The sequence below is a fragment of the Gambusia affinis genome, linkage group LG10 (genome assembly GCF_019740435.1).
Source record: "Gambusia affinis linkage group LG10, SWU_Gaff_1.0, whole genome shotgun sequence".
Lineage (NCBI taxonomy): Eukaryota > Metazoa > Chordata > Actinopteri > Cyprinodontiformes > Poeciliidae > Gambusia > Gambusia affinis.
The window spans coordinates 11,287,785-11,315,127 of NC_057877.1; the positions used below are offsets into that span (position 1 = coordinate 11,287,785).

The following is a 27,343-nucleotide window of genomic DNA, read 5'->3' on the forward strand; positions in this document are numbered from 1 at the left end:
ATGGAGGCAGAAGTCTGTCCCCGGTCAACAGTGCTTTAATGGTATCCAACATCTTTACACAAACACATTTATGTTTATAGACACTTTAGACGCAATGAACAACGTAATCTGCTTTGTTTTGTAAAACCACATTTTGTTCTTCTTCTCTACCCACATTTGAAATAATGTAGTTGGAGACCCATCAACTGAAAGCAGATGTTTTTGAAGCGGAAAAACATCTAAGATATGGAAAGCAGAGTAATGACCAAGACTTGGAAACACTTGGTCAAAAATTAGGAATCAATGGCAAAATATGTGGATACCTTGATTTTCCCAGGGATTTCCCATTAATAAACCCAAGAAATTGGTGTGTCAGAGGTTCCAGTTTAAGCTGGGAGGTCACTAAAGTAAAGGTTCCTCTCAAACTGGTTTATGTTTGAGTTAATGTGTGAGCTGGTGAATAATTGGACCAAAAAGCAACTTTTCTTCAAAATACATTGAACTATGTGTTACCATACCAACATAGAACATTTTGATTTAGGATGCATAAAACATATATTCCTGTGTTTAAGCAAATTTCTTGTTATGAGAAAAAGAATCCACACAAATCACAACAAATATTATTTCACTACCAGTTCCTTATTCAAAATTTAAATTAGCAGATTTTTTTTTTTTTTTGTGTGTAATTTCAGAATGACGACCTGTGAAATGAATCCCTACGGAAAATGAGCAGCGAGTTCTGATCTTGATACCAAAAATATCTGTGGAAGAGTCTGAACCAAGAGGTGAATGTGAGGAAAAATCTTCCAATATCCAGAAATCACAATAAAGAAATTCCTTCAAGCTGGTGTGGAAATCAATATCCTGAAAAAAACTGTCTGTTTCTTCAAACCCTACTTTCATGTTAGAAAGAAATATTTATGTCAACAAATATATGAAAATGTTTTGTTTCATTTTCCTGAATTGGTTGTCATTCTCTATGCCAAGGACTTGTTTTAACATCTGAGAAGGTGTGTGTATGTAGGCGTGTGTGTGTGCGTGTGTGTGTGTGTGAGTATTTGGGAGGGAACAGGCTTGGAAACACTAAAGATCTGAGTCAGAGGAGGAAACCCAACCTAAGTGTTGCAGCAGCTGGAGACGTAACGAGGTACAACTTGTGTTTCTCAGATTGTAAGCAGTTATTTTTCTTGGTCACAAGAATTCAAACTGGGAAGCTGCACAGGTCATCCGTCCGGCAAGGGACGAAGAGACAGACGCAGGAAAACAACAGGGAAGCATCCTCCAAACTATGATTTTCTTCATGTTTCTGCTGCTCCTCGCTCCAGACGTGCAGTTCTCCTCGACACGTAAGGGATCAGTCGTTTTTATCTTTTGTTGCTCCAAACGAGGATCCACGCAGACAGACAGAACTATGATTCAAAAGACAAACATTTCTGATGTTGTTTCTACCACTTCATTGTTTTCATTTGGTTCATTATCACATACTGCTCACATACGGTAGCTGTCACTACGTCACTCAGAAAAGGTAAACAAACACTGAGTCAACTGAACTTTAAATGTGCAACTTTATTTTGCGTGGCCAGTGGAGCAAGCTTTCTTATTTTAATTTTATTTTGGTGGCTTTCTTGAAACTAATATATTACAAGGAATAACTTTTTAACCACAATTCATCTATATCAAAATGAAATTCAAAAACGTTGTACAGCGCGAAAATATAAAACAGTATAATTTATCCTAATAAAATCTTCTACTTACACTTTAAGGCATGAAGAAATATTTTCAGAAAGAAAGATTTAATTATAGACTGAGCAATGATCTATTTGCATTTTTCAGACAAAATCTAAATCTTTTTCCAATATTTGTACTCAACATCTTGTTCTTTGCTTGAATGAGTTATTATTACCAGTATTTTTATTATTATGACCAGATTTTAAAAGTGCAGAGCCACATGAGAAAATTAACAACCATCACAAATCTGAAGTCCGGTAAATAAAACCCAGATACATTTTTTAAAGCTCAACAAAAAGAGTTTTTCATGGACATCGATCAGGCAAGCAATCTTTATGTTTTACAGGTGGTTCTGGTGTTGGAAAAAAAAAAGCAAAACACTTTTTTCTGAAAAATCTGAGGAGTCTTTTTGAGTGACTGCTGTGGCTCCATAAATCATCTTCTTTCTGAGCTGAATGCGTAAATAAGATCTGAGCTCCTGCTTTGTTGTGGGGCAGCGTGGCTGTAATCTCTAAAGATTAAAGAAAAAACCAGTCAAAACATTTTGCTAAAATGAATGATCTCTTAAAACGTGGCCATGTCTCTTTAGGATCCCTCTCGTTGAAAACACTGAAACAAATGAAATATTACAGACAAAAAGCCTGTAATATTGTAAAATAATCGGTAATAATGAAATGTTTACTGAGGACTAATCTACACTAAAGAATAGCTTAAAAATGAAGTATTTAGGTTTGGTGTGTAGTTTACTCTAAATGTTTTGTTGTTGTTTTTTTAAATGCTGCTATGTTTCCAGTTGCTTGACTGTGGCCAAGTGAGAAGCTACTTTATGATTTCTCTGATTTATAAAGCTTTATGTGAACTTCATGTAATTTATTTCCTATCTTGAGAAGCAGCTGAATTGGGATTCAACATAACGTTTATAACCTTAGAGAAATACGAAGGCGCTGATGACAAAACTGAAAGTTCCTCGTAGCATATGTTGACATAGAAGTAACCATAAAAGGTTTATCTTTTTCATTATAAATTAAAAATCGTTTACGTCTGCTCATAAGTATATCAACAGATTCTACAAGGTTTTATGCAACATTAGGGATTACATTTTATATAGAAAAATCACTAAATATCCAGACCTGAAAATACAGTTGAAACAATTCTGTATTGTCTAATTCACTGAGAAACGAGTCTGTTTTGTAGAAAGTGTTTTAAAAAAAATTAGCTCAGCCTAAAAGCTTGTGCGCTGTGCTTCCTTCATCCAGATGTTGCCGTCATCTCCCCTCAGGATCCCGTCCTGAGAATCGGCTCTGGTTTGACGGCCTCCTGCACGCTCAGCCCGGAGCTGGGTCTCCACGCCAGCTCCTTGTATTGGACCCTGAACGGAATCCGCCTGTCCAGCAGCACCTACAGCGTCGTGTCCGCCGACATCCTGAGCATCGAGCTCCGCAGCCTGAACGGCTCCCAGCAGAAGTCTGGAGACAACCTGATGTGTCACGGAGCAGACGGACGGATCCTCGCTGGTTCTTGTCTCCATGTGGGAAGTATGCATAGAGACTTGATCTGCCTTGAACTTTTGCACATTTTGTGATATTTCTATGAAAAGCAAACCTGGATGCTTTTATCAGATTTTTACGGAACAGACTGACACAAAATGTTGTATAATCATGAAGTGGAAAGCAACTAAGACATGGTTCACAATTTTAATCTCTCTGTGACTAAATACAGTCTAGTGTTAAATATTGATTGTCTATTTCACATCAAGAGGCCAGAAGAAAAGTATCAGAGGAAACAAAGCAGAGGAAGTCCATGAACACTATACACCATTCTCACTGTGAATGATGGTGGAGGCTGCATCATGCTGTGGGGATACTTATTTTCGGCAGGGACTGGGAAGGTGGTCATAGTTGACTTGAAAATTAGAGATCAGATTTTCTATCTGTCCAATATGACTGAGCTTGAGAATTATTTTTAAAACGTCCGTCCGTTCAAGCTGTAACTTGATAACTTGTTGCAACGACAGCCGCAGCTGTTTTCAGATGTTTGGGCCTACTTGTTTTGGATTTCTGCATTTAAACAGAAATAAGATATTTATTTGAATCAAGATGATTTCCTCAAATACTTCATGCACTGCTGGAGAAAAACAGAAAAACTGGCAAATCTTGCTTGCATTTGGTTTAAAATTGAGTTGAAGAAATTGCTTCTCGAAAGCTGTTTGTTTTCTTCTGCTAACTTCCTGATCATAGAGCACGACTGACGCTGCATTTCAAGGCCAATCTTTGATGGAACAAGAAATCCGGAAAACATCGGCAGAAATTATTTTAAATATGAGTTTGAAGTAACAAAGACTGGACTCCGTTGTTAAGAAGTCCATCATTGTGTTTGACTTTGAATGAAATTAGTTTGCTGCTTAGCACAAGGAGAGATTTATACACCACTCTAGCTGTAGGTGTGAGATTTGATTTAAACAGAAAATATAAAAACCTTATCTATTCAAAAAAAAGTGCAACACTTTACCTGAAATGTTTGACCTTTCGCTTTGAGTTTACCTCTTAAAAAAGCAAAACGTCCTTGCTTTTTTAAAAGTCAAAAAGACATGGTTACGCACATGTTTGAGCGTAACTTTTAATTTCTAAATTTTTGGGGAGATTTCTTAAACCTAATTCTGCTACTTTAATTATATTCCAGTGCCTCCGAAGAAGCCGGTAAATTTAACATGCTGGTCCCACAACGCAAAGGATTTGAGCTGTAGGTGGAGCGTCGGTGGGCAAGGAGAAACCCACATCCCGACCAAATACACCCTGAAGTACAAACTGAGGTGAGGCAGCTCCTCGCTTACACAGATAAAATGTCTGATTTGTGTAGTTTATCAGTCTTTTATGAGTCACAAGTTGGTAGATGGTGATCTCCAGAGCAAAAGATGTGGGGTCATCTTGTGTTCAGGTGGCATGGGAGAGAAAACGAGTGTGAAAATTACAGCTCAGAGAAGAAGGGTTACGCTTGTCGCATCTCAGCAAAAATCGCTCTCTTCACGCCGTATGAGATCTGGGTGGAGGCCACCAATCAGCTGGGCTCAGCCGCCTCCGACATCAGCTCGCTCGACGTCCTGGATGTAGGTCAGTAAGGAAACTCTTTGGCCTTCATGTCATGGAAAAAATGTTTGGAGACACAGCAGGTGAACACGACGAGAACACGACAAAGTGATTAAATAAGGCGATGATTCAAAAATGTTGTTGAAGGAAGTAGCCCAAGTACAGTGTTGTGAAAAATAATTGATCTCTTATCAATTTTAAGTTTTTTCTCTTTTGTTAAAATAGTTTAGATTGTCTTTTTTTTTTTTTTTTTTTTTTTTTACAGAAAACAATAACTCCAGTTACACCAAAATCAGTTTTCAAATTATAAATCATAAAACTGCTTTTGCCTCCTAAATTTACCAACAGGTTGTTCCACCCATAGCAGCAACAACTGGCAACTTTCTGTCAGGTTTTGGATTGGACAATTCTTATGTGAAGATTAGTATTGTTTCAGGAACACTGGAGAGTTTTTTAAGGCTTAACAACCTGTTTTAGTTCATGCCCCGGCCTCTCAATTGGATATAAACTTGTTTTGCTGCATAACCCAAGTTTTTCTGAACTCAAGGTCAAAATCTAATGCCTCAGCATTCTCTGCCATCAATTTTGACAGTTCATCCAAGTCCCGAAGAAGCAAGGCAGTCCCGCTACTCCGTCATGTTGGAGGGAAGTTCTGTGTATAAAATACTTACACACCTTTCAAAAGAGTTTTCTTTCTTCATTCCACAGAATATTTGTCTCAAAAGTTGTTTCAAACATCAAGATGTTGCTTGTAAAAGGTCAGCATCACTTTGATCAGCGGTGGTTTTCATCTGGGCTCCAACTAGTCTCTTTCTCTTTGTTCAATCTGCAGTACTTCAGATGCTGTTCTTTGATCTTTTCTGACCTCTTGGATTAGTTTTTGATGCACTCCCATGGTAATTTTGGTAGGGTGGCCACTTCTGGAAACAATTATTATTCTGTTTTCTCTATTTCGACATGAAGGCTCTCACTGTGGTTCACTGGAAGATGGTTTTCTAATCCTTTCTTTTAGCCTACTTCATGTTATCAAGTCAGGTTGTACAGAGACTTCATTTCGATAGGTCTGCCTGAGTGTGACTATTGAAAATTAAACTAAGCATTTGTGGTTCATCATAGTTAATTCAGACTTTAATGAGGACATTCTTTTCTCCCCTTCATAAACGATCTGGTATCAAAATTAGTTTAGTAATCTCATCTTTAAAGGGGGGAAACACTTTCTATGGTAGTGTATCTTACCCTTCCAGTGGGTACAGAAAACATTCAGACCTTTTTAAATTTTTCATTCTTTGTTTCATTGCAGCCATTTGCCAAAATAATACCAATTTAAAAAAAAGACGTTAGTTAAATATGAGTGCCAGAGCATAGGGTTTGAATTCTTAGGACCATGTAATATTCCAGTTTTTCTTTTATAATACATTTGCAAAAATTTCTATGCTTCTGTTTTTTTGTTTTTCTGTCAATATGGGATGCTCAGCGCACATTCATAAGAAATAATATGAACTTTTTTGACTTTAGCAAATGGCTGCAATGAAACCAAGAGAAAGAAATACAAAGGAGTCTGAACACTCGCCACCATACTTTATTTATTGCTTAGTTATTTTCTCCTCAGCTGTTCAGATCTCCTGCCAATAAATAACAACTCTCCAGTCAGACAGGAAGAATAATTCCCAGGGTGCGACACTCTCAGAAGTTTTGTTGTAAAAGTATCGGCTCAGCAGATTCCTCCCAGTTAATGACTTCTGAGGTTTCAGGTTTACAGCCGTAATACTAAAGCACTAATATACTGTAGTTCCCCATAACCTTCTGCAAATACCACATTCTTCTAAGCCGTGTTTGATACCTGGAGCTTTCGCTCCGCATTAAATCCACTCTGCAAACTGCAGAGTAGCCTGGAGGTTGGAAGCTTCTTGGGGGTTAAAATGGAGGACTCGTCAGCTGCATTAAGCTACGGCAAAGAACAGAAAAGCAAAGTGTGGATTTCCTTTGTCCTTCTGATTAGAATAAACATACCTTATAAATAATGTTACCCACCAGCAGTGGGAGCAGCGGCGGATGTGTCGAGCAGAAGTTTACAAACAGATATTTAATAGGTTCATAAATCAGCTTTGTCTCCTGTCCTGTTATCTTGTTCGTATTTCCTCTGGTTTCCTCTCCTTCGAAGGGGCTGAATTATTTTATCGCAGCCCGTTGTGTCTTAATGGGGAACATCATGCTCACACAGGAAACACCCAAAGTCCACAAGCCACCTGATTGCCACAGAAAGACAAGATGAAATCTTTGAGATCTTCATATTTTTAGGAATCTGGGGTTTAAGATAACTTTAAACCTGGGGTAACACAGTAACTATTTAACTTGCTTATACATAAAACAATCCCTTTTTAGCTCGTCTTTTTGTCTTCATTTGTGAAGAAGGCGTGAGAGGAACTGTAGATAAAGGGATTCTGTCTTTAAGGCTTATTGGTTTATTGAAGCTCAATATCACCTAAACTCAGACAGCCTACATATATTTTTATAAAGAATGTGGAAAAACAAAAAACCCACATTATGGATTTTGCATAATGTTCCTCCTCGGTATTTCCCAATGCGTCCATTAGAGGTTTTTGGGGTTTTTTACCTTCGTCTGTCCAGTTTTCACCCACATGTCCTGTCAGTGTGCACAGTGAGGGGAGCTGTGTAGAAACTCTGCAACCCTCTTGCCCTGCAGTGACAACAGACCCTCCTGCAAACGTGCGGCTGAGTCGCATCGGCAGCCTCGACGACCAGCTGCTGGTCCGCTGGGCCAGTCCGCCCGAGCTCAAGGACTTCCTGTTTCAGGCCACATATCAGATCCGCTACAGAATGGAGGACGGCGCTGACTGGAAGGTGATCCTCACACCAGCTGGATGAAGCTTTCCCGCTCGTGTCTAAAACGACGGGCTTTAACTAAACCCCGTCGTTTTAGTCAGGGTTTGTCTGCATAGAAATATGAACGTGTGAGGACTTTAGATTCACCCTCATTGTCCTTGTGATATTGTTAAAGTATCCGACCGTCTTCTGTAGTGAACGTACATTTTTAAAGAATGTTTCAGTGAGAAGCATTTCTGTGACCTCTCATCTCTTCAATCACGTTGCTGTTTCCTCCGTCAGGCGGCGGATAACATTGGGAACCTGACGTCATGCCGGCTGGCGGGCCTCAGGCCTGGAACCGTCTACTTTGTCCAGGTGAGGTGCAACCCGGTGGGGATCTTTGGCTCCAGGAAGCCTGGAATCTGGAGTGACTGGAGCCACCCGGCTGCAGCCTCCACACCCAGCGGAGGTAAGGAGGACTTTCCAGACTTCGTCACACTGCATTCACTGAAATTTATGGGAACTTTGTGGTAATATCTTCTGATGCTCAAATGACAGGGCTGCAAAGAGTCCAAGTGTTTGAAATCCTTCCGCTTTTGTACCATTTGTTCTTTTCTGATAATCGGCCTTTCGCTGGCAATTAAAGCCAGAGAAACAATGTCCCTTAAACATCCTACGCAGGAAGATCCGAACCGCATGTGACCCGCAGGAAACCAAACATCAGTCGGCTCGCTGGCTAGATAGAGATCTCTCCTCTCAGAGGATTAGAGGGAACGGCAGAGAGCCGGGGGGACATTTGATGAATTTCTCTCGTCCGCTTCAAAGATTGATCCAGTTACGGAGCTGGCTGTCAGTCTGCGGCACACACAGAGCCTATAAAGCTTGAGTGGAAGCAGGTTTGGGAGCAGATAATGAGCTACATAAGTTATGGCGGTATTTACTTCCCAGGAGGGGAGGAAGTCATTATCGAGCTCTGTCGTTTGCCATAAAGGATTGATTTTGGCAGATGACAAAATTCTCTTTCTGAAACCCAAATATGGAATGTCACCTCTTCGGCTAAGGTCGTTGCACTGAGGGAAATGTTTCTGTTTTAAGCGTCAGTGTTTCTATAAACTCTGTATAATAGAAAGACTTAGAAAAGATTGAACCTCTACTCTAATTTTAATTCTATTAGGAACTTATTATTAGATACATTTAGCTTGAAGCAGCTTCAAGCCAACCACACTCTTCATACACTGTTAGCCTTTGCTGTATTTTCTACAGCTAAATACCGCAAAATGCCCAGTAAAACTAACATAAAACATCTTTACAATTAGTTACTGTAATTTGCATTGCATTATGGGTAAAGGACATAGTATTACAGTAACTTACTGTATGTTTTGAAGTTGCAGTATTTTACTGTTTACACATTGCAGTAGTGGTACTGTATTTATAATGTCTTGCACTGTTAGCCTTTACTGTATTTTTTACAGCTAAATACCACAAAATGCCCAGTAAAACTAACATAAAACATCTTTACAATTAGTTACTGTAATTTGCATTGCATTATGGGTATAGTACATAGTATTACAGTAACTTACTGTATGTTTTGAAGTTGTAATTTACTGTTTACACATTGCAGTAGTGGTACTGCACTTATAATGTCTTTGCGCTGGCCATGTAAGAATTCTATTTGATTTCCAACGGTCATCATAGATGTTTCATCGTGGTTCCCTGTTTCTGTATTTTTACTCCTTTAGTGGTTAACATATTTTTAAGGCAGAAAGAGAGCATGTACTTTTGTTTTTTTTCACATCCTAGCTAACATTAATATGCAGTTTATCTACGTCATCAAGGGTGGCTTCGCTTCCAACGTTTTTCTGATGACGCGTTTGTTTTAAACTCGAGCTTTTTCCGTCCAAGTGCAAGTGCAGCTCTGTCATGTGGGCTCACACTGCTTCAGCTCTTCAAGACAGGTAAAAAACACTTCTTAGAAAACTGTTTGAAGCCAAAACCTAATCTGGATATGTACATTTTAGATGGAGCTAACGTAACTTATAGCATCATGCTATAATGCTATAACTTAGCATGAGGTGAAAGATAGAAAAATATGATGGTGTTATTTTTTGAGCTGGTTCGGAATTAACGTTAGCTAAGGTGCTAATTTTACCGAAGGTTTTAGCTTGACTTTTGCCGCTAAATCTTCCTCGAGCGACTAGCTTTGGGTTGAGATAAGCTCAGTGCTGAGTGTCTGTTAGCATTGTTGTTACATCCTTTGTCGAACAATATAACGTTAACTGATAATTGATCCCCCTTTTTAAAAAAAAAACAACTAATAACTAATTATCTAATTATTTTATTAGATAATAAAATAATCTAATAACTGTTCATTTGTTTAAACCATGACCTTGCAAATGTTAAGAGTGCAGATTAGCTAGGTCAACAAGGATGAATTCTAACCTGTTCTTTTTTTTCCCTTTTTGTCAGATGACTTTTTTAACTCCCAAGCTTTTTCCCTCCAAGTGGCTGTGCAGTTCTGTCCTGCTGAGTGCTAACATAGTTTCAACTCTTGAAAAGACAAGACAACAGGTAAAAAGACAGCTCTTCAAACATATTTGAAGCCACAAAATAATCTGGAAATGTAGAGGAGCAGCTAACCTAATCTATAACTTTGAGCTTGCTACAGCTAGTTAGCCTGCTAAAGTACCATTACATCTCCAACATAGTGTATAAGAGTCTGTAAATGAGGACAAAGGTGGAAAACATTCAAGTGGTTTCTGTTATTTTTTGAGTTGGTTCAGCCACAGTGGCAGGTGGACAAAAAAGTTAATTTCCAACCCTGGTTCCATATAAGGACTGTTCACCTGTTTAAACCATGCTCTTGCAAATTTAAAGTTAAGTCAGTACTAACAGGTGCAATTATATACAGGTGTAAATTCTGCAGTATTTGTACTTCAGAATTTAGAGAATTTTGTACTCATGTGAAGAAACATCAACACACAGCTAATTATCGGTTTCGTTGTGGAATAGAGCAATGTCCTACTTCCGTCAGAGAAAAAGAAAACATTTCGAAGAAAAAGAGGACTCAATCTTCATCTTGGTTGATGTAATTTTATATCGACTCTTAACTTAAAACACACATCTTAAATCAGAATTGTTCAATTAATTTGTTAAAGGTATCAATTCACCCAAATCACAAACATTTCATTTCATTAACCCATATTGTACTTAGCCATTCAGATACTGTATTTGTGGAATGTAATGCTTTCAAAAATGCATTTAGCCTCACAAACTGTCATTCACATCTGCTGTTTCAGAGTGGTTGCAGGATGTAGGGGTAAAGTCTAGTCTAGTCTCTGGGGTGAGGTTCTCAAAAACCTGTTGTAATCTGGGTGAACCGGCCCTTTAAATATAAATTACTACCAGTAATTCATATTTAAGAGTTTTCCTTTTATGTTTCAAAGGTATCTTCCACCAAGATGTCTGTTGAGATGGAAATGACCTTACCTACAACACCAAGGGTAATCATGCTTGGTAAGAGGAATATTTTCTATCACTATAATTTTTTGTAGCAATGTATGTAATAGTTATGGTAGTCTGTACTTTTACTCACTAGCGTTAGCCTGACAAGGGTTTGTCTATTTTAGGAAATAGCTTGATGTCTGCAACCCGGTGGATGGTCAGTATGGAGGAGAAGGTATTTTTCGAGCCTGAGCAACTACATGACTTTGCCAGCGTCCTTGCTGTCTTTTTTGGGTCATATTATGACTTCAATCTGGAGTATCAGGAGTCAGCATCCACCACGCTGGAGATGATACAACGGTAAGTACTCTACACCAAGCCATTTATGAATTAAATTTAATGACAGTTTGACTGATGATGAAGAACCATAGCTGATTGCTGTATTGTATGTCTTCATTTTAAAAAATACAATTAATATATTTTATTTCTGTTAAAAGATTCTTTGTGAGGATCAATCCAGATGTTGGTACCAAATGCACAGCCAAAGTCAGTACAAGCCGCAAGACGGGAAGTCTTGTCAAGAGGAAAGTAGTCAGTGTCAACTCCCGGATCACCACCTTCCTCCAACGACTCGCTGAATTCGAATGGAAGACTTCCAACTAGGTAAGCATTTTACCAAATGTTTATTATTTTATTGTCTTTATTGTCCACCAACAAAATGACTAAAAAGATTGTTATGACATGTTGTATTTCATCGTCTCCTTGGGGACATTTGCAGGGTCTCAATACAGTACGCAATCGTTTGAATTAGTGAAGACTGACTGACTGCTTTTGCCATAAACAATCCAAAAACCTGAAGTGAAGCCAGTCCTGCTCATTCTTTATGCAGCTTCTATTATCACTTCAGTGCAATTGATTTTTTTTAAAACAAATTATCACCTTAATGCTGCTTTATGCCAATGATTTTATGCATTTGGACATTGTCACTTCAGCTTAATTTGTCAGCCTTCCTGTCGATTTGAAAATGTAGATAACTTCCTGACCATCTCATGACCTCCCACATCGTCTGTCTTATTCTTTACAGTTCAGCTTCCACAAGATGGATCTCACTGGTTTTGTTTGACGAATGGAATAAAAGTTCTTCTGATGTAGGAAATGCATCTGATATAACAATATTTATTGATATGAATGCTTACCATACAGTACATTATCACACTTGCACTGTTATTGTGATGTATTGTGTAACAGTGCACATTTAAGCTACTGTTAACTGCTTTCTGACAATGCAGCCTCTGCTGGTTTTTGACTGTTCACCATTTGAATGATATACGTGTTCATGTTGGTGCATACCTGATGTGGTACATAAAATTTGTAGTGCCCAATTTTTTTAGTTGTTCTTTTGTTGTACAGTGTGCAACAAATAGAAAAGGTTATGTAAAGATTGTTACTGTTATTGGATCCAGATGCATTCAAGTGTCCATATTGAATGAAATACAGTTCATATTCAAATGAAGTTAAGTATATTCTATATATTTTTAAAAGTCAGTCTTTAATAGTTTATGGCTGGTACTTGATGCACACACGTTCATGTTGCTACATACATGTGCCATAAAAATATTGACATGACCTGTAGTGTGTTCTATGGTTTTGTTGTTTTATAGCACATTATATTGTATTGTGACATTGTTCTTTATGACATTGTGAATATATAAATGGATTTTATTTCAACAAATCTGCTGAAAATAAATACCTGTTTTTATTCACAGTACTTGGACTAAAATTTCTTTTATGAAATTTTTCGGTTTATGGTAAAATATTCTTGTATTAAAAAATGTAAACTTTAATTTACAGTAAAACTGACATTATGTTGTGAAACAAGTTTACAGTAGACCAGCTTTACTATAAAATACATTTACAGTTTTATGCTATAAACTACATTTACAGTAAAGCAGTTGTAACTGCAAAGCACACTCACAGTAAAAATTAACTGTGAAATATGATGACAGTAAAGGTACTGTAGAATGGTAATTACAGTAACTTACAGGCAACACTGTTGCCAGTAAGTTACTGTAGAATGGCAACTACAGTAACTTACTGGCAACACTGTTGCCAGTAAGGTACTGTAGAATGGCAACTACAGTAACTTACTGGCAACACTGTTGCCAGTAAGTTACTGTAGAATGGTAATTACAGTAACTTACTGGCAACAGTGTTGCCTGTAAGGTACTGTAAAATTACAATAAAAAGTCTAACAGTGTATAAAAAAAATTGTCTTGCTGGACGATCAGGCTAATACAGTTTTTCTCAATATGTCTCTCCCCACACCATGATGCTGCCACTACCACGTTTCACTGGACAGTTTTTGGTTAAACAGATACTATTGTTATTTTTCTTACGCTGCAATAGTTCAGAATATTTCCCAACCCTCTCTTTCTCTTTTACTCACTGCACATCATCCCCACTCTGCAACATGGTGGTGACAGCATCGTGCTGAGGGGATGCTTCCCTTCAACAGGAGCAGAGAAGCCAGGAAGATGGAGGATGATAAACTGAGCAAACCAGGATGGGATGGATTAACCTTTCTGGTCGACAGCCAGACATTGGCCCAGTCCAAGTCCTTAACCTAATTAGCCAGTTATGGCGAGAGCTAAAAAAATTTAATTTAATTGAGTTTGAGGTATTTTACAAAGAACAATCGACAAATACAAACGTGCACAGCTGGTAGAAACATGTGGCTTCAAAAGATTTCCAGCTAAAATTGCAGAAAAAGATGATTTAAAAAAAAAAAAAACAGACTCGAATGTGGGTTCAAGCTAGACGTTTGTTTTGTTTACGTCTGTAAGCTTACTTAAAAACCGCGGATTACTTTTATGCTTTCAAGGCAATAAAATGAGAATATTCAAGCTGAGTACGAGACACTCTAACCATGATGCTCCTGACATTTTCTCCCACGGTTTCCCCCTCCTCATCCTCTCTCTCTCTCTCTCTCTCTCCTTCCTCCCGTCAGAGCTGCTACAAAGAGGCTCCTGTGATCCTAAAGCCGGTGAGCAGAACTCCGCCCTGCGGCGGGACCTCAAGCAGTTCTTCGGCTGGGTCCGCAAGCACGCCTCGGGCTGCGGCAGCATGTCGATCAAACTGTACGATCAGTGGAGGGCGTGGCTGCAGAAAACCCACAAAACACGCAACCAGGTCGGTAAGCGGCACACGCTCTTTTTTCCCCCCTTCTGTGGGAAAAACACCCCGTTACTCTATCAATACACGCCGAGCTGAATTTCTGACCCGGCCTTTTTTCCATTGGCCATCTGCTCGGCATTTTTACAAGCAAAAAGAGGAAAGATTTCCTTTGAACTGGCTCTGTGGAGTTTCAGTCTGTGCTTTATGATCAGGTAAAAAATGTGCGGTTTGAGCTTTACGGGCTCAGAAGTGGGAGCAGAGAGAGGGGCATGCTCTTCGTCAAGACGCCTGATTTTGTTTCATATTTTAATGAGCAGACTTGTGATCTTCAGCTGATGACCACAACAAAGACTAAAGGAAAGAAAAAAAAAAACATTTGCATATCATTAACAGTCCATTCTCATGTGCGCCTTTACCATGCAGATTCGTTTTTTGCAAAAAAAATAAAATAAAAAAAATAGCTCAGAATGTTCCTGTGTGAAGAGTTCAGATCCTTCAGCCACGTCCTCAGTCCATGAACTCAGAGAAACCTTCAGTCCACCTGACTTGGTTCGCTCAGCAAGGCCCAGTCTTTTTTTCTGCTTTCTAAGGCACAAACCGTCTCCTGAGTAATGTCTTTGTTCACCAAGAGTGACAGATACTCATTGATTCCCTCCAAGAAAAGTTAGCAGGAAGGAAAAGCTGAGAGAGAGATAAGAGAGGCTGGTGGGGAATAATTAGTGGAGTTTTATTTATATTTAACATATTTTTCTCGTATTCTTTTCAGGTTGAACCACCTACTTTTTTCTTTGCAGGTTCCACAAAATAATAATTCATAGCCCGGGTGCTCAGTGCTGCTCTGGAGTCTAACTGGTCGTCGTGGTTCCAGTCGGGTAAGAAGTCCTGGATTTGAGGATTTGAGCCTGACTTTTTAAAAAAGTTTGTAAAATAGCAGAGCCGTTGTATAAGAAAACTAAGCAGCTATACTTTATTCCCTAAACCTAAAGGGGGATCCCACAAGAGCACAGATTGTCAAAGACGTTTACATTTTAAGGTGACGCTTGAAATGTTGAACTGTAAGTTTCTTTTCTAGGCCAAATGTTTATTTTGTTGAATGGATTTATGTTTTACTAAGTAGCTGTTTGTTTGCTCCGTCTGGCTACATGCCACACAGACGAAGAAAAGGTACACTATTATAGTAATGATTATATCTGATACGGTGCTTTGAAAAACTATTTGCCTCCTTATGGATTTCTTCTGTTTTTGTCAGATCATGAAACAGACTTTAATATCTGACAAAGATAACATAATGCAGTTTTCAAATACGGGGGAAACTATCAAAACAACCTGATTAAATGAGACTCAACTTTCCTCCAAAAAATCCTGGAAGTCACAAATTATTTGCAAATAGAGACAAATTACTTTCTCAAACAGGGTCAAGTTGGGGGTTTTTCTAATAAGTCATCACTGTGTGAAAATAAAAATAAGCTATTACTTTTTTTTTTTTTTTACTTGGGTTATTTTTGATGTTAACATTTGGAGAGGTGTGTCCAATCAAGCTTATTTTGGTTCCCTTGCAGCCCTTTGTGTTTCCTCAGTTCAGATCTGTCAATCCTCCTGAGGTAGATAAACTTTAGGTTAATCTGCTTATTTTATTTTATTTGATATGAAGGGGAATTGACTGATATCTACAGGGACAATAATGATCACTGTTCGCTTCAATATTTCAGAACATATATTCAGATATTCAAGTAAAGCATCGGTAATTCAAAACATAAGTCTTATTGTCGGAATAAGAATAATTGTTTCTAACCTTGAAAGAGATTCTATTTTGGTTTTTAGGTTTTGTATTGAGTTTTATTACTTATGTAGTTCATCCAGTAAAAAGTCCAAACTTAACTCTATGCGTATTAATTAATAAAAAAAAAAAATTAAAGTAATGACATAAGCAAGAAGTAGTTGGACGACCTCCAATAATGATTTCATCTTGGTGTTTTAAAACAAACATTTCATCACATTATGAATATTCCATGTGTTGAGCAATGCAGCAAATACAAACACAAGATTCCACATAAAAAAAACACACCGAGGCGGACTGGGAGAGCCCCCATGGGCGGGATCAGACTGCAGCAGTGAGCAGAGCGCAGCCTGAGGCCAATCAATAAGATCTGAGATGGAAGTAGCATCAGGGCGAAGTCGGCACCGCCGTTTCGTCATGAGAGAGAGCTGCCGGTGCAGACGTCCAGGGAGCCGGCTGTCAATCACACTCTTCTGAGTCGTATTTAAAGTCCTGCATGATTTCACTCAGAGCCTCTTTGTTCTTTATGATCCTGTCCAACGGCAGACAAAGAGACATTCTTTATAACTACCATATCAGTTGTACCAAATGTATTTATTTCATACGTTAGTAGAAAAGTGAATAAAGAAGTCAGCAACGCATTGATCAAGTGTCTCGTACTCGTGCTTGAGCTCCTGAATTCTTTCTTGACATCCTTCGTCCTCCGGCTGATCCTGTTCCTGCTGCTTGGCCAGCTGCAGCTTGGCCGTCTGTTCATAAGCACCAGCAGGTAAAAAGTCAGGGGTGACGGGAATTTCACAAGAATAAAACATGTATCCGAGAAAAAAAACAAACTCTAAACATCCCTTCTAGAAAGCAGCTTCAGAAAACGAGGATGTTCGGGAAGTAAAACCCGAGAGAGAGCGTGAAGCAGGTTGATCGTTTGAGAAAGGCTGCAAAATAAATTATTCTCAAAGCTTCTGAAATAACTTTCTGACATCAGTGCTGAGAACGTAATACCTTGGAAAAATGTCTGATAGAAAGCAAAGCAGTGAGATATGTTTTATACAGAAAAACCTACTTTGATGGTTGAGAAGTCTGCCTCCTGGTGGTTAAAACAACGACGTTCTATCAAAGAGAACTTTTTCCCCTTAGATTGAACAAACCAGCTTTGTTATAGCTGATTCACTTACAGCAGTAACTTTGGGAGAAATAGGACAAATTTGTAGCAAAATATTGTGAGAAATTTGTCCAAAAACAAATGTACCAAAGTTTTGCAGCTTACAAGACAATTCTACCAAGAAGTACAAAGAGGAAATAAAGAAAAACTAATATTAAAAAAAGTGAATATTTTATGTCCTGTGATGAACGGGTGACTTGATCACAGCGTTTGACCTTGCACAGACATGAGAATAGACAATGGATGGCTGAATGTTTTGCTCTTTGTGTTTAGCGGTGATGTTTACCCACCAGTTCAAGCTTCTGCTTCTCTTTGCTCTGCAGCTTTTCGATGTGCTCCGAGAGGTCGGCTCGGTCAAAATCTCGATGAAGCCTCGCCTTGATCTCCAGAACTTCCTTAGAAATGCCACTGAAGGCCTGCGTTATCTCGTTGACCAACTGCTTGTAGTGCTCAAAGTCATAATGCGGCCCAGTCCTCAAGTAGGCTTCGTGTCCTCTGAGCAGCCGCAGAAAAGGAAAAATAAGTAAATAATAATAAATTTAATACCGACATACAATTCAGATTTCTGTGCGATTCAGCCCCTCTGACAGGGAGAAAATGTGAACAACCATAAAAAAAAAAAAATGAGACTGGGATGTTAAGAATTAAATAAATAAATAACACTGACATGAAAATAAATAAAATTATTCACAATTTCAAGGGAATCACAAACTTGACTGTTATGGAACGCAATAGTCCTTGATTGTGTTAAGATACCCGCAGAAGGAGAAATCACACATCGGAGTGTATGTAAAATGCTGAAACTCTAATTTATTACATCACATTTATAGCAGTACCTCAATTCTCCCCCCATTTCGTAAACAGGGGATTGGTTTGCAATCTTAATCTTAATGAGATTAAACGCACCTTAACAAAACACACTGCTGCTGGTCCTCCACATGTTTGGGAGCACTGCCAGTCAGCTGACTGAAAGCAGACTACCTCACTTCATTCTTGCTTAAAAGAAGGGCAAATATGGCTTTTTTTGTCCTTGTTGGTCGTTAAAGGAACAAAATCTATCACTCACATCACTGAAACTGTGCCACTACCTTAATGAATGACCTAACTAATAGCAGTAACTAATTATACTTCTGTTTTTCTATAACAGTGGAACAAGGAGTAGAATATCTTGCACAAAAAGCATGCTTACTTGAAAACTACAACAAAATGTAGCGTCTTTAGTTTAACTAAAGTTTATGTACCACCTTAAGAAAAAATATTGTACGTGTACAATAGTGTGAAGCCTTGAGACATTAAAAGAAGGCACAAACTCACTCTTCAAATAGTTGATACGTCTCTAACCGCTCAGACTGAAGCTGATAAAACCTCTTTATCAGGGCCTTACAGTCTGATGGAACCTGATGAATAAAGAAAGGTTTTATAAGATACAAAAAGGCATATGCTATAGTGAGGATAAACAGCTTTCAAAAAAAGTAACAAAAACTAGGCTAGAAAGTAACAAAACTAGGCTGGAAAGTAACAAAACTAGGCTAGAAAGTAACAAAACTAGACTAAAGTCAAACCTGATATCTGACGATGCTTTAAATTGCTATTCAAACCACATTACCTTATTATTAGCTTGGTTAGCTTAGCATTAGCTTTGAGATGTTTAAATATATAGTCAAATGAAACGGACTCTTACCATGTTGTCTTAATCAATACGAAATACCGCCAACCAGCTCCAGCTGTTTTATAACAGCAGCATGTTTACATGAGGTAAACGCAACGCAGGTCGTTTCTGTTTTTCTATAGTGTTACGATTCAGCAGCGTGTATGCTGCGCACACCGGAAATGACGATTCGGTTCTGCGTAAATGATCAACCTTCAAAGTAAAAGCACGGAGATGTATTTATTTATTTATTTATTTATTTATTTATTTATTTATTTATTTATTTATTTATTTATTAATTATTTAAAATCTTGCAATGTTTATACGTGTCTCTGCTTCAACACACCTAAATGAGGTCAATAGCAGGACTCTGGAGAACTTGGCTGCATACTGAAGAGGTGATTGAGCCATTTAATTCAAGTGTGATGGACCAGAGACTACCTAAAAGTTGTAAGACACTTTCTGGATTTGAAGACCTCTAAAGTCAAATAAAGTCTAATGTAGTCTACAATCTAGCTTGTCAAGTTAATGTTAAAAAAAACAACTCATTTATGTGGGGGATGACAACAGTGGTTGTTAATTCACTAAAATTGTGCTCATGTAAGCCAGCTGCTGTTGAACATTGAACATGGTTTTAAGATTTCATTTTCTAATTTATTTTCATAACTGCCTTTTTATTTGAAACTCTAGTACCTTGCAGTTGCCTAGAGCTTTGGTTTGTATAAAATTCTGTTTTGCAGCAATACAGTAGACTGGCACTATATGAACCAGAGGTGTCTTTATGAGGTTAGAACCAGTTGAAAGCTGGAGCCCAGGGGCACCGCCTATAGACTGGTGTAGTCTTCATCCCATCCACTGGGGGCTTGTATTTTTATTATTGCGGGATTAGAAAACATTATTCCAATATGGAGGAACCAGATCGTAGATCTACTACAGTGTAGACTCCTACGCCCCGAGTCTCCCCCTGCAGTTCATTGGTCCATGAACGGGTTCAGCACCACGCAGGGTGAACAGCGACACTCCGCAGTTTCGTCTGATGAGGATGCCACGGAAGCTGCTCAACACGGTTACTATGACACCGGGTTTTTTCTTCTTTTCTTACTCTCCATGACACTGTTCCATCCATCCATAGCAAGTAGTCCCAGCCAGGATATTGCTCAGTTTGATCGGCGGATTCGTCTTGTCTTCAGAGGAGATCTAGCATCACGGATGTTCGGATGCTTCACAGATTTCCCTTATTTCGCCGGGTCTGCTTCGCTTCGAGTCCAAAGGCATGACGGACTCTACTAAAACCATCCCTCGGGTTCAGTCCAGGTGCTTCATCTTCTCATGCACAACGCCGCATCCGCTATCACAGCTGCCGCCGCCCGAACACCGGTTCTCCCAGCCGGCGCCACGGTGTCCGGCGGTCCGCCAAAGCCTCTTATGACATGACAACTCCGGGCAGGAGGAGCAGGATCAAAGGTTGTGGGTAGGGATTGCAGAGGGATGGGTCAGATCCTCGAGGAAAGGGTGCAAAGAACCTGAAAGTTTCCCTTTGACAGTGCCTAAGCAGAGAAGCGCTCGACTGGTTTGGAGTCTCCAGGGGGTCAGAAAGTCCCCGTGATCCTTATTCTGATCTGTATACCTTCAGTGTGGTGACACCCACCTCTGTCTCCCAGTCTCATCTGATGTACGGCCTCATAGTGTTGATACTGGTCGAGTCCCAGCCAGCTGCGAGGTTCCCCGGGCCTGTGAGGTTCTCCTTCTCCTGCGCAGTCATGGGTTGCATTCAGAGCATAGCTTGCAACAAGTCGCGAATCAAGCGGGAGAACATCGTGGTACATGACCTGTCCGCCACCATAGACCACTGCCCGACTGTCATAGAGGAAAACTCCCCCATTGTGCTCCGATACAAGACGCCCTACTTTAAAGCCGCTGCGCGGATTGTCATGCCCCCCATTCCGCGCAACGAGACCTGGGTGGTGGGTTGGATCCAGGCGTGCACTCAGATGGAGTTTTACAACACCTACGGAGACATCGGCATGTAAGTTACTATCTAAGTCACCAGAGTCTCCATCGTGCCCCGACTGAGTGATTTATCGCGCAAACAGTGAGCAGTTTCCGGGCAATGCTGCGCCAGCATGCTGATGCTGGTGCATGGCTCTGGGAGTTGGAGCATTTGTGCACACAGCAGGTTCACTGTGCTTGTCAGCCCTTCTTCATTCAGACGCCCACCGACAGATTTTGTTCCTGTGACTCTGGCACGTAAATAGAAAAGCTGCTATTAGATGAAACAACATTTGCTGCTCGCTCTCTGGCACTCAAACTGTGCCCACGGGGACATGCCGTCCCCCACAACACGCACAAACACGCGTTATCAGCGAAGGCATATGTGAGGGGGTGTTTAATCCTGCGGGGTCCAGGTCTAAGGTGGGTGGACTGCATAAACTGGGGAGAGGAAAGGGGCTTCGGAATCATAAAAGGTCGACAAATAGTGGAGGAAGAGAGGGCAGCAAACAATGCAGAACAAAGAGATGATCATGCACTTACAGCAGTTTGGTTTGCATTGTCAAGGTTTTGCAGTGCTTTCCGTTTTTATTTGGCACCGCTGGCAAAAAAAAAAAAGTATCAGGTTAGCACGCAGCTGTAAAAGATGGATTGATTTTAACGCTGTTCTGTTACCTGGGGATCCAGGTAAAACAAACTAACTAAAAAAAGCTTCCAACAACAGAGACAATGGTGTTAAACAAATCAACAGACAAAAAACAAAATAATAATAACAATAAAAATGTACAGAATTGTTAAAAGTGAAAATACATTTCACACAGTCTGGAAACGCTAAAGGGTGAACGGGGTCATAAATGCCCCCCTCTTGCACCAATGCTATTGATTTCAAATAAGACTGAGAATATTAACGATAAATATAAAATTACAGAAAATATACAGGATAAAAACAGGCGCAAAGCAATCAAAATAAAAGAATTACACCTTCAAGAGAAGTCTACAATTTTTTTTATTGAGTTTAGGATTAGATGACATACAAAAAGAATTAAAGAGGAAACACGTAGTTCAGTGTTTCAAGCAACATCTGTGCTATTATGTTATGGTTTGCATGTTTTAGTTACAAAAAAGTACGTTTGAGTTACAGAGCGAGTTCAAAGTCATTACATCAAATCAATACAATATTGTTTCCAATAAATTATAATAAATAGCAAAGTTGCATAAAATTTTAAGCAGCTCTTTGTCTTTAAGTCATCCTCTATATTTTTATCTGTTTACAGAAAAAGTGACTTTGACCCCAGTGTCAAACTTGTCCCTGTAAAAAAAAAACTAAAAAAAAAAACTTTACTATAATGACACAAAAGTCTCTAAGATTCTTCTTCTGAATTTCCAAATTATTTCATCATAAAGCATCAAGAGTGGTTGAGGTGTTGAAGTGTTGGAAGTTCTCTTCTGTCAAACGTCTGAGAAAATAATCTTTAACCAGTTTGATAAAAAGCCCTCAAAGGGTTTTAAAAGTCTTGCAGGAAAACACTCAAACGTCAAATTAGTAACACAGTCAGAGATGTGACCAAAGAACAAGACTGTCTGCGAAATAAAAAGTGACAGGCAGAAGTCAATGAGTTCACTTGACGAACAGTATTGTCAAACACGGACTTTTACGTTTGCAAAAAAACCCTCCACCAATAGGTGCTAGACACTCCATCTTTAACTCCCCATCTTCAAAAATGACATGGAAAGTAGGTTTGTTTAAGCTTCAACCATAAAGCTTGAAGAAAACTAGATTTCTTTGTGTTCTTATGCACTTATGTGGATGGTATAACTGATGATATATGAAGCTAACTTTTCCAGTTTGTTGACTGGTAAACCATTCATTTTTCAGTTTCACAATAAATGTGGATCAAGCAGAGCCCTCCAAATATCAATGTAATTTATTTTATTTTGTTTTATTTTTATTTTGAGGTTTCCTACAGCTCTAGTGGCCTTTATTCAACAGCAGTCAGACAGAAAGTGGGTTATCAGAGAGAAGGAAGACATGCGGGAAAGGTCAACAGCTCAGGGTTCAAACCCATGACGGCCATGTTGAGGGCTAAGTCCTCCGTATGGGCCGCCCACTTTACACCTGCGCCACCGCCGCGCCTGCATGTCAAAATTCTTTAGCATTGAACGGGACTTTTTATTGTAGACTCCATCTTTTATAAAAGTTCAACAGAGGTTTGAACTTGGGTTAAACTTGGTTTCCGTTAAAGAGAAGTCATGTGGTTTTAAGATTTATGAATGATATCCAGGGTGTACCCTGTTTTTTTTTTGATTTTTTTACCCATTAAGTACTGTAAACAGACCCTCGCTGCTTCCCTGCAAGTATGTACGGATAAATAGACAGAAGGTTTTTGTTGTTGTTGTTGTTGTTTTAACTTGTTTTAGTACCCTTGAGCTTGTGAAACTAAAGCTTGGTCGCCCAGAAGGGGTTTTCATTTCTGTCTCCCTGCAGGTCGAGCTGGGAGCTGCCTCAGCTGCGGGAAGGTCTGGTGAGAGCCATCAGCGACTCCGACGGCATCAGCTACCCCTGGTACGGAAACACGACAGAGACCGTCACCATAGTGGGGCCCACCTCCAAACCGTCCCGCTTCACAGTCAGCATGAACGATAACTTTTACCCTAGTGTCACCTGGGCCGTGCCGGTCAGCGAGTCCAACACGCCCTTGCTGACCAACATCAAGCGGGACCAGAGCTTCACCACCTGGCTGGTGGCACTGAACACCACATCCAAGGAGAAGATCCTGCTGCACACCATCAAGTGGCGGATGAGGGTGGACATAGTTGTGGATCCAGCCCAGCCTCTGGGCTCCAGAGCCCGGCTGGTGGGCCGGCTGTACCAGGAACAACCGCGGGTGCTGAGCCGCATGGAGCCCGTCCCTCCAAACGCCATGGGAAAGCCGAACGCCAACGACGCCCAGGTTTTGATGTGGAGGCCGAGGAGAGGTCCTCCGCTTGTTGTCATACCGCCTAAATAGAGCCAAGAGAGGCTCTTCAGAGCTGTTTCTTTTTGCTACAACATCACAGAGAGCCACAAACGACTGAAAACGATGATGAAAGACCGAAGCAGAGTTAAGTATTTAATTGTTGAATCAGTGTTAAAACTCTGCCTTAATTCCCCACCGCTGCCTTTGACCATCCAGAAGGTTTCAGCCTCTGGTGCTGCAGAACTGTGGAGCGTACGGAGGTGCACTCTAACCCAGCACACCCGAGCAGAGCGCTGCTTAACTCTGAGAAAACACCGTCAGTGCTGGGATGTATCATTAGTCTTCGATGTAGCTCCTCAGGCTCAGGAGGACGTGATCAAGCCTTGACACGGGCAGATATACGCAAAAAGGTTTACAGCCTTAAAGATCCTCCAGAGGAAAAGTTTTGGAGGTGGAGGTGAAGGAAAGACAACTCTACTGTGGGGGTTAATTGATCGTTTTCATTTCTGATGGATGATGTGAATGTACGTATTCAGGTGTTTTTTGTCTGTGCAGATGTGTTTTTATAACGGCTGCGTTCGGGCTTGCTGCTGTCACACCAGACTGCCTCAAACACGCCAGAGGCCTCATTCAGGTTAGTTTTAGATTCAACTTTCAGATCACAGGAAATACAGACTCGACACGTACACATCCTCACGGACACAATGACACATGAATGAAGCCTACAGAGAGATTCTCCTTTTCTAACAGAGACTTCATCCAAGCTTCCCAGTTGCTCCAGTTCTGCCTTTGCAAAGCCAGAGATGCCTGCAGATATCGACAGTAAAGCCGGATTTTTTTTCATTTTATTTTACTTTTTGGTGGGATTTTCAGGCCCCTCCTTTTAGATCTGGAAAGAATGAAGATGTACGGAGGCAAACGTACGCCAAAATGATTTGACTGTTTGTTAGAAAGGGAAACCAGTAGTATACCACCATGTTGAATCACAACTACATGCCACATCATCAAACTCTCTGTTCCCCTTTTCACCTCCATAAATTCATGGTCCTTCAGTATTACTTACAGGTGCTTTGTGCTGCTTTTGGCTCCCAGTGGGAGGTGTGTTCAGACTGGTATCGTGACATAGATGGGGTTTAGTAGAGTTTGGGGCTGGGAGTGGCTTGTAGGAACTCTAAACTCTTCATTTTTCCTCTCTACCTTGCCTGTCGCTCTTAAGCTTCGCATCCAGTCTTAAAATGCGGTTTAAAAATCTGTCTCTACAATAGACTACTTGCTTTAAAAACTCGTTATCATAGTTTTTAATTTCTCAGAAGGCAAATCAGAGAGTGCGTTCCAACTATTGATGAATTACGTTTCTCCTGCCTCTCTGGGAAAATTTGCTCTTCCCGCTTCTGCACAGCAAGATCCAACTGATTGTTGAACCAAGGAACAGTGTGGCTCTCATCCAGGCAGAGAACAGACCTTTACCCATCCCTGGATTTGAAGCTTGTCTCTAATTAGAAGAGTATCAAAGGTTTGGGTCGTGGATTCAGTTTACAGTGTTACAGTCACAGTGTCTGGATAGTCTCCAGATTCTACAAGATTTCTACAGATTTTTGTGTTTTTTTTTAGCCAATAACGAACAATTTCTACCCGCAATTGGTTACTGACTGCAAAGTAAAAAGAAACACAATGTGAAATGATTAGAAATATTTCTTCTTTTTCTTTAGTCATACATAATACAAAGACATTATTTCAAAGGCTGAAGCTGAAACATATTCAAGACGAGAGGCGAATGTATCTTTATTTATTTTTGTTTGTTGTTGTTTTTTTTTTTTTTTTTACAACACTTAGCATTTAAAAACATGGCAGAAACAGCAGCTGGGGTATTAAAAGTCAAAGGTGTCGGATTCTTGTGTGAATTAAGGGGTTTTGTTGCTCGGTGGTTTAATGTTCTTGTATTTTTGTTCCATCTTGTTGTGTCAGCTCCGACGTCCAGGTGGATCAGTTTGACAGATGGATTTTTTTCCTTTTTCTGCACTAGAGATATTTGCTAAAAACATTTGAAACAGGGGTTAGCATTATCAGTAAGGGTTGCACCAGTACATGAATGCATGCATCAGTCGGTATTATTGGTGCCTTCTCTGGTTGGTAAGTTGCATATCTCATGTGTGTACTCGCGCATTTCGCCTCCTGATATCTCTGGTGGATTTATTCTGTGGTCAGGGACGGCTGGGTTTCTCTTCAGCCTGAAGGACACAGAGTAACCAACTCGAGGTTTTGTTTTAATATTTGAGTAAAATTGAAAGTTTTCCATAATCATGTCCATAAACACTTTACCTCCAAACCTTATTTATGTTTTGGTTTTAGTTTTTTTTGTTTTTGTTTTTGTAATTTTCCCCTTATATTTAGGCGACTAAAAGATTTCTTCTACAGACCAGTGTTTTTGATACGTACAGTGTTGTCAGCTGGAAGAGTTTTAATTTTGTTTCGCAACCTCCCTCTGTTGTGTAGAAATGTCCCAAGATTTTCTGAATCTCTCTTTCCCCCCTAGGATTTAAAAAAGCTCGCAGCGGCAAGTTTCTGAAATATCATGCATGTTTATTTGCCCCTCACCCAATAAAATGGGGACCACAAAATTTCCTTCATGAGTGCTTTTAAATGCTGTGGGATTTTGCACTTATTGGCTGCTGTCAAAATGCAAAAGTACGGGAAAGTATTATACGAATATTTTAATATTTACCATGCTCCCCATTTCAGTTTAACCACTGAATATTTCAAGGAAACCAAAAATGAGAAAATCACTAGAAAATTTGCTCTTGACTCAGGTCAACCCATTTCATGATGCCTTCCAAAATATTTCTATCTGTTGATGTTTTTTTTTACATTTTGTCATGTGACAATGATGAAAAATGATATAAGAAATCCATGTTGACGAATCATGTGCAATCAAAATAGTCTATTAAACAAAATGCAGCTGCATGCCTTACTCCACAGCTGTCCCTAATCAATAATCAATGTTCACACGAACGGTAAACGCCCAGCCTAACCACAAGGATTGTAACACACAGCCACAAACCTTGACATGCTTTATTGGGATTGTATTTATATGAAACGTCTCCCAATTTATTAATCCTATGACCTCTGAAGGTCACACTGGAGTTTATTTAAAGGTATCAGAACAAAGGAGGCTGAATGCAAATTCATGTCGCACCTTTTTTAGATTTATAGTGCCAAAGATACACTCAAATTTTACTGGTGTGTCATAAAAATCGAGTAACAAAATATGCAAAATATGACAGTGTAGGAATACTTTTGAAAGGCATTGTAAGGCTGGCTGTACGTTCATGACAATCCATTGAAAAGTGGTCCAAAATTGCTGCTCAAAACCCAAACAGATCAATTTAAAAAAATGTCCTAGGGAATTAAAAGCAGTCATGGTGCCTCTTCCGGTGTCATGTCTTTAAAAAAAGAAGGAAGGCTGAAAGTGAAACTAGTGCAGCACAGCTGTAATACCACTGGTTTGCCAGGTCGGTCCGTCTGTTGTTCAATCAGTCCACACTGCCTCATCGAAACACAAAAAACTGGACAGATCACGGAGGA

General features: G+C 39.7%; 3 protein-coding genes and 1 long non-coding RNA gene across 4 annotated transcripts; 2 read left to right on the top strand and 2 right to left on the bottom strand.

The window, feature by feature from the left end:
- Positions 1–1,267: 1,267 nt before the first annotated feature.
- Positions 1,268–16,024, top strand: crlf1b (cytokine receptor-like factor 1b). The gene is made up of 8 exons (XM_044128651.1): positions 1,268–1,325; positions 2,964–3,242; positions 4,387–4,516; positions 4,642–4,814; positions 7,495–7,652; positions 7,917–8,085; positions 14,065–14,246; positions 15,026–16,024. The coding sequence occupies exons 1-8, from the start codon at positions 1,268–1,270 to the stop codon at positions 15,047–15,049; spliced, it is 1,173 nt and encodes a 390-aa protein (XP_043984586.1). The 3' UTR covers positions 15,050–16,024.
- Positions 6,390–7,508, bottom strand: LOC122838201. The gene is made up of 3 exons (XR_006371858.1): positions 7,405–7,508; positions 6,822–7,036; positions 6,390–6,735 (listed from the first exon to the last, which is right to left on the bottom strand). It is a non-coding gene; the product is annotated as an uncharacterized LOC122838201 (long non-coding RNA).
- Positions 16,025–16,166: 142 nt separating the features above from the next.
- rex1bd (required for excision 1-B domain containing) lies at positions 16,167–19,033 on the bottom strand. The gene is made up of 5 exons (XM_044128653.1): positions 18,849–19,033; positions 18,482–18,564; positions 17,458–17,662; positions 16,669–16,757; positions 16,167–16,540 (listed from the first exon to the last, which is right to left on the bottom strand). The coding sequence occupies exons 1-5, from the start codon at positions 18,849–18,851 to the stop codon at positions 16,468–16,470; spliced, it is 453 nt and encodes a 150-aa protein (XP_043984588.1). The 5' UTR covers positions 18,852–19,033; the 3' UTR covers positions 16,167–16,467.
- Positions 19,034–19,204: 171 nt separating this feature from the next.
- On the top strand, positions 19,205–26,141 carry fam78bb (family with sequence similarity 78 member Bb). Its single transcript, XM_044128654.1, has 2 exons — positions 19,205–20,841; positions 23,290–26,141. Exons 1-2 carry the CDS (start codon positions 20,486–20,488, stop codon positions 23,810–23,812), a joined length of 879 nt encoding a protein of 292 aa, XP_043984589.1. The 5' UTR covers positions 19,205–20,485; the 3' UTR covers positions 23,813–26,141.
- The last annotated feature ends 1,202 nt before the right edge of the window (positions 26,142–27,343 follow it).